At 49.7% G+C, this 7,882-nt stretch overlaps 1 protein-coding gene across 1 annotated transcript; it reads left to right on the top strand.

Annotated features, from left to right (window-relative positions):
- The first annotated feature begins 4,377 nt into the window (after positions 1-4,377).
- On the top strand, positions 4,378-4,689 carry LOC141264571 (histone H4). The gene has a single exon (XM_073676848.1). The coding sequence runs from the start codon at positions 4,378-4,380 to the stop codon at positions 4,687-4,689; it is 312 nt and encodes a 103-aa protein (XP_073532949.1).
- Positions 4,690-7,882: the final 3,193 nt, after the last annotated feature.

Below are 7,882 nucleotides of genomic sequence, written 5' to 3' on the forward strand. Positions count from 1 at the left end.
CCACTGTGCCAAGCACTAATAGCAGGGATTATACCCACTGCGCCAAGCACTAATAGCAGGGATTATACCCACTGCGCCAAGCACTAATAGCAGGGATTATACACACTGCGCCAAGCACTAATAGCAGGGATTATACCCACTGCGCCAAGCATTTATAGCAGGGATTATACCCACTGTGTCAAGCACTAATAGTGGTTATACCCACTGTGCCAAGCACTAATAGCAGGGGTTATACCCACTGTGCCAAGTACTAATAGGAGGGATTATACCCACTGTGCCAAGCACTAATAGGAGGGATTATACCCACTGTGCCAAGCACTAATAGGAGGGATTATACCCACTGTGCCAAGCACTAACAGCAGGGATTATACCCACTGTGCCAAGTACTAATAGCAGGGATTATACCCACTGTGCCAAGCACTAATAGCAGGGATTATACCCACTGTGCCAAGCACTAATAGCAGGGCTTATACCCACTGCGCCAAGCACTAATAGCAGGGATTATACCCACTGTGCCAAGCACTAATATGGATTATACCCACTGTGCCAAGCACTAAAAGCAGGGATTATACCCACTGCGCCAAGCACTAATAGGGATTATACCCACTGTGCCAAGCACTAATAGCAGGGATTATACCCACTGTGTCAAGCACTAATAGCAGTGGTTATACCCACTGTGCCAAGCACTAATAGGAGGGATTATACCCACTGTGCCAAGCATTAATAGGAGGGATTATACCCACTGTGCCAAGCACTAATAGAAGGGATTATACCCACTGTGCCAAGCACTAATAGCAGGGTTTATACCCACTGCGCCAAGCACTAATAGCAGGGATTATACCCACTGTGCCAAGCACTAATAGGGATCATACCCACTGTGCCAAGCACTAAAAGCAGGGATTATGCCCACTGCGCCAAGCACTAACAGGGATTATACCCACTGTGCCAAGCACTAATAGCAGGGATTATACCCACTGTGCCAAGCACTAATAGGAGGGATTATACCCACTGTGCCAAGCATTAATAGGAGGGATTATACCCACTGTGCCAGGCACTAATAGCAGGGATTATACCCACTGTGCCAAGCACTAATAGCAGGGATTATACCCACTGTGCCAAGCACTAATAGCAGGGTTTATACCCACTGCGCCAAGCACCAATAGCAGGGATTATACCCACTGTGCCAAGCACTAATAGGGATTATACCCACTGTGCTAAGCACTAATAGCAGGGATTATACCCACTGTGTCAAGCACTAATAGCAGGGGTTATACCCACTGTGCCAAGCACTAATAGGAGGGATTATACCCACTGTGCCAAGCACTAATAGGAGGGATTATACCCACTGTGCCAAGCACTAATAGGAGGGATTATACCCACTGTGCCAAGCACTAATAGCAGGGATTATACCCACTGTGCCAAGCACTAATAGCAGGGATTATAGCCACTGTGCCAAGCACTAATAGCAGGGATTATACCCACTGCACCAAGCACTAATAGCAGGGATTATTCCCACTGCGCCAAGCACTAATAGCAGGGATTATACCCACTGCTCCGAGCACTAATAGCAGGGATTATACCCACTGTGTCAAGCACTAATAGCGGTTATACCCACTATGCCAAGCACTAATAGCAGGGGTTATACCCACTGTGTCAAGCACTAATAGGAGGGATTATACCCACTGTGCCAAGCACTAATAGGAGGGATTATACCCACTGTGCCAAGCACTAACAGCAGTGATTATACCCACTGTGCCAAGCACTAATAGCAGGGATTATACCCACTGTGCCAAGCACTAATAGCAGGGATTATACCCACTGTGCCAAGCACTAATAGCAGGGTTTATGCCCACTGCGCCAAGCACTAATAGCAGGGATTATACCCATTGTGCCAAGCACTAATAGGGATTATACCCACTGTGCCAAGCACTAAAAGCAAGGATTATACCCACTGCGCCAAGCACTAATAGGGATTATACCCACTGTGCCAAGCACTAAAAGCAGGGATTATACCCACTGCGCCAAGCACTAATAGGGATTATACCCACTGTGCCAAGCACTAATAGCAGGGATTATACCCACTGTTTCAAGCACTAATAGCAGGGGTTATATCCACTGTGCCAAACACTAATAGGAGGGATTATACCCACTGTGCCAAGCATTAATAGGAGGGATTATACCCACTGTGCCAAGCACTAATAGCAGGGATTATACCCACTGTGCCAAGCACTAATAGCAGGGATTATATCCACTGTGCCAAGCACTAATAGCAGGGTTTATACCCACTGCGCCAAGCACTAATAGCAGGAAAAACCCACTGTGCCAAGCACTAATAGGGATTATACCCACTGTGCTAAGCACTAAAAGCAGGGATTATACCCACTGCGCCAAGCACTAACAACAGGGATTATACCCACTGTGCCAAGCACTAATAGCAGGGATTATACCCACTGTGCCAAGCACTAATAGCAGGGATTATACCCATTGTGCCGAGCACTAATAGCAGGGATTATACCCACTGTGTCAAGCACTAAAAGCGGTTATACCCACTGTGCCAAGCACTAATAGCAGGGATTATACCCACTGTGCCAAGCACTAATAGGAGGGATTATACCCACTGTGCCAAGCACTAATAGGAGGGATTATACCCACTGTGCCAAGCACTAACAGCAGGGATTATACCCACTGTGCCAAGCACTAATAGCAGGGATTATACCCACTGTGCCAAGCACTAATAGCAGGGCTTATACCCACTGCGCCAAGCACTAATAGCAGGGATTATACCCACTGTGCCAAGCACTAATAGGGATTATACCCACTGTGCCAAGCACTAAAAGCAGGGATTATACCCACTGCGCCAAGCACTAATAGGGATTATACCCACTGTGCCAAGCACTAATAGCAGGGATTATACCCACTGTGTCAAGCACTAATAGCAGGGGTTACACCCACTGTGCCAAGCACTAATAGGAGGGGTTATACCCACTGTGCCAAGCATTAATAGGAGGGATTATACCCACTGTGCCAAGCACTAATAGCAGGGGTTATACCCACTGTGCCAAGCACTAATAGCAGGGATTATACCCACTGTGCCAATCATTAATAGGAGGGATTATACCCACTGTGCCAAGCACTAATAGCAGGGTTTATACCCACTGCGCCAAGCACTAATAGCAGGGATTATACCCACTATGCCAAGCACTAATAGGGATTATACCCACTCTGCCAAGCACTAAAAGCAGGGATTATACCCACTGCGCCAAGCACTAACAGGGATTATACCCACTGTGCCAAGCACTAAAAGCAGGGATTATACCCACTGCGCCAAGCACTAACAGGGATTATACCCACTGCGCCAAGCACTAACAGGGATTATACCCACTGTGCCAAGCACTAATAGCAGGGGTTATACCCACTGTGCCAAGCACTAATAGCAGGGTTTATACCCACTGCGCCAAGCACTAATAGCAGGGATTACACCCACTGTGCCAAGCACTAATAGGGATTATACCCACTGTGCCAAGCACTAAAAGCAGGGATTATACCCACTGCGCCAAGCACTAATAGGGATTATACCCACTGTGCCAAGCACTAATAGCAGGGATTATACCCACTGTGTCAAGCACTAATAGCAGGAGTTATACCCACTGTGCCAGGCACTAATAGCTGGGGTTATACCCACTGTGCCAAGCACTAATAGCAGGGTTTATACCCACTGCGCCAAGCACTAATAGCAGGGATTACACCCACTGTGCCAAGCACTAATAGGGATTATACCCACTGTGCCAAGCACTAAAAGCAGGGATTATACCCACTGCGCCAAGCACTAATAGGGATTATACCCACTGTGCCAAGCACTAATAGCAGGGATTATACCCACTGTGTCAAGCACTAATAGCAGGAGTTATACCCACTGTGCCAGGCACTAATAGCTGGGGTTATACCCACTGTGCCAAGCACTAATAGCAGGGGTTATACCCACTTTCTCACTGATTTTCCTCTGATGTCACACACCCTTTGCTCTCCAGGCCGGTGGAGGCGTCTGATCGATGATGATCTCCCAGAGATTGATCTATTTCCAGCCTGGATCTCCCGCTGTCATTATTGGAGCAGGTAGGATCTCCAGTCTCCGAGCAGCAGCAGCGGCGCCGAGATGAGGAGAGAAGCGGGAAAATTACAGCACAATGAGCGGGAAATTCAAAATCACCAACTGTTCTGTGTTCAGCCAATCAGAGAGAAGGGGAGGTACTGAAAAAAATGCTAATTTTGTATCGGAAATGCGCCATCTCTGCGGTTCTCGCTCCGGTCCGCTTCCCCTCTATATAAAGGAAGGGCTCGGCGCTTATCAGTTATTGTGTTCCGCTGACTACAGAGAAGATGTCTGGTCGCGGTAAAGGAGGGAAAGGTCTCGGGAAGGGTGGCGCCAAGCGGCACAGGAAGGTACTGCGTGACAACATCCAGGGCATCACCAAGCCTGCCATCCGCCGTCTCGCTCGCAGGGGAGGCGTCAAGCGCATCTCCGGCCTCATCTATGAGGAGACTCGCGGCGTCCTGAAAGTCTTTCTGGAGAACGTGATCCGTGACGCCGTCACCTACACCGAGCACGCCAAGAGGAAGACCGTCACCGCCATGGACGTGGTGTACGCGCTCAAGCGCCAGGGCCGCACTCTCTACGGCTTCGGAGGTTAATTGTGTTCTCCGTTCCATCCTCACCCCCCAAAGGCTCTTATCAGAGCCCCCCACATGTACAGTGGAGAAGCTGTGATTCCTGCTGCGGGGCCGGGGGTTGTGTCCTGTGCTCTGATCATTGCGGTAATGAGGGGAAATATCTGCAGGACAGAGAAACAGAAGCCCCCACCCTGAGCTCCCGGGATCCGTCACATCAGTGACCGTGGAGAGAAGGGACGAGTGCTCGGTGATGAGCAGATCGGGGGATGTGTAAGTGATCGGTGACCGATGTCGCAGCTGTGAGGGCTGAGGATCCAACAGGATCACTGGCTGCAGAATGAGGCATGAAGTGCAGTGAGGGTCTGCGCTGTGATCAGGGGAGAATTCTGGATCTGGAGACCTAAGACCCTGTACAGATTGGTGTCTGATCTCACCTGTGTGGAGTGAGATCGGCCACTGATCACTATACACGAGCAGATCGCCCGAGATCCGCAGCACTGACGCCGCGTGTTACATGGATGAGGACAAAGGGGGAGGAGTGAGCGGGAAGTTCAAATTGTGGGCACAGCCAATCATCATTGAGCATCAGGTCACGGCTCCGCCTACATAATACGCCAGTGTTAACCATTTAGTGTCTGATAGTTCTTTGTCATTCTCCATAATCAGTGATTTCCTTATTCCTCAGTGACCGGAGCCTGACGTTTGCTCTGGGGAGAAATACACACCCGATCGTCCTACCGGGCGGAACATCCCCTGCAGTCACCGAGCACAGGACAGATGAGCACCCGGCTGTGCGGACCAGAGAGGGGACTGATGACGCGGACAGGGGCGTGTATGTTACCGGTTACACGTTCATCTCCTTCTCTCTGATTGGTCGGTCACAGAGCAATTAGTGATTTAGAATTTCCCGCTCATTGTAACTTTTCTGTTTTGTTTTTTCCTAAAAGATAAAATATTGTTCAGGATAAGAAGCAGCAGCCGCTCATCCGCAAGACTCATCGCCTGTAGTAACTGCTCCTCTATACAGCACTATATGGGGGTGTCGGGATACACGACACTATTTTATTAATATTGTTATAGTGACATTTATTCCATAATGCTTTACATGTGAAAAAAGAGGTCAGCAACTAGTACAGGAGGAGCGCGGACCCTGCCCACCATCTACAAGGGATGGGTGAGGATACTAGGTGAGGGTAGAGCAGCGGTATGGTGGAGCGAGGGTTACTGCAGGTTGTAGGCTTGTCGGAAGACACAAGGGAGGGATCGGTGCAGACACAATATGGGGAGCAGGAGAAATGTGAAGACTCAATATGGGAAGCAATGGGTGAGATTGGGGGATGTGTGAGGAGACAGTATGGGGTGAGAAAAGTGTGAGTGGTCACAGAATAGAGACTGAGTGGTGTGTGTGGAGGGGGGGGGGATTGTAAGGGCACAGTTCGGAAGGGACAGTAGACCAAGGAAGGGGGAGTGTGATGAGGGGGCACATTAAAGAGACTGAGGAGCTGCAGGGAGCGGAGCTGCCTGTGTCTGCCATACACTACACACTGGATATATATATATATATATATATATATATATATATAAATAACAGGAGAGGAGCTGCAGGGAGCGGAGCCGCATGTGTCCCCGTGCACTGCACACACTGGACATATAAATAACAGGAGAGGAGCTGCAGGGAGCGGAGCCTCCTGTGTCTACCATACACTGCACACACTGGATATATGTATATAACAGGAGAGGAGCTGCAGGTAGTGGAGCCGCCTGTGTCCCCCATTCACTGCACACACTGGATATATATATATATATATATATATATATATATAACAGGAGAGGAGCTGCAGGGGACGGAGCCGCCCTCTGTGTCCCCCATACACTGTACACACTGGACATATATTTAACAGGAGCGGAGCCGCCTGTGTCCCCCATACACTGCACACACTGGATATATATATAAATAACAGGAGAGGAGCTGAAGGGAGCGGAGCCACCTGTGTCCCCCATTCACTGCACACACTGGATATATATATAACAGGAGAGGAGCTGCAGGGAACGGAGCCGCCCTCTGTGTCCCCCATACACTGTACACACTGGACATATATTTAACAGGAGCGGAGCCGCCTGTATCCCCCATACACTGCACACACTGGATATATATATAACAGGAGAGGAGCTGCAGGGAGCGGAGCCACCTGTGTCCCCAATACACTGCACACACTGGATATATATATAACAGGAGAGGAGCTGCAGGGAGCGGAGCCGCCTGTGTCCCCCATTCACTGCACACACTGGATATATATAACAGGAGAGGAGCTGCAGGGAACGGAGCTGCCCTCTGTGTCCCCCATACACTGTACACATATTTAACAGGAGCGGAGCCGCCTGTGTCCCCCATACACTGCACACACTGGATATATATATATATATATATAACAGGAGAGGAGCTGCAGGGAGCGGAGCCACCTGTGTCCCCCGTACACTGTACACACTGGATATAGATATAACAGGAGAGGAGCTGCAGGGAGCGGAGCCGCCTGTGTCCCCCATTCACTGCACACACTGGATATATATATAACAGGAGAGAAACTGCAGGGTGCGGAGTCGCCTGTGTCCCCCATACACTGTACACACTGGATATAGATATAAAAGGAGAGGAGCTGCAGGGAGCGGAGCCTCCTGCGTCCCCCATACACTGCATATATATATATATAACAGGAGAGGAGCTGCAGGATGCGGAGCCGCCTGTGTCCCCCATCTACTCTACACACTTGATATAGATATAACAGGAGAGGAGCTGCAGGGAGCGGAGCCGCCTGTGTTCCCCCATACACTGCACACACTGGGTATAGATATAACAGGAGAGGAGCTGCAGGGAGCGGAGCCACCTGTGTCCCCCATACACTGCACACACTGGATATATATATATAACAGGAGAGGAGCTGCAGGGGGCAGAGCCGCCTGTGTCCCTCCATACACAGCACACGCTGGATATATATATAACAGGAGAGGAGCTGCAGGGAGCGGAGCCGCCTGTGTCCCTCCATACATTGTACACGCTGGATATATATATATAACAGGAGAGGAGCTGCCAATGTCCCCCATACACTGCACACACTGGATATATATATATAACAGGAGAGGAGCTGCAGGGAGCTGAACCGCCTGTGTCCCCCCATTCCCTGCACACACTGGATATATATATAACAGGAGAGGAGCT

This window comes from Phyllobates terribilis, unplaced genomic scaffold, assembly GCF_046119375.1.
Source record: "Phyllobates terribilis strain yellow unplaced genomic scaffold, ASM4611937v1 Scaffold_4__5_contigs__length_816908805, whole genome shotgun sequence".
Lineage (NCBI taxonomy): Eukaryota > Metazoa > Chordata > Amphibia > Anura > Dendrobatidae > Phyllobates > Phyllobates terribilis.

Bases quoted from the DNA above. Each gene is read 5' to 3' on its own strand.
- LOC141264571 (XM_073676848.1), top strand. From the start codon at position 4,378: ATGTCTGGTCGCGGTAAAGGAGGGAAAGGTCTCGGGAAGGGTGGCGCC.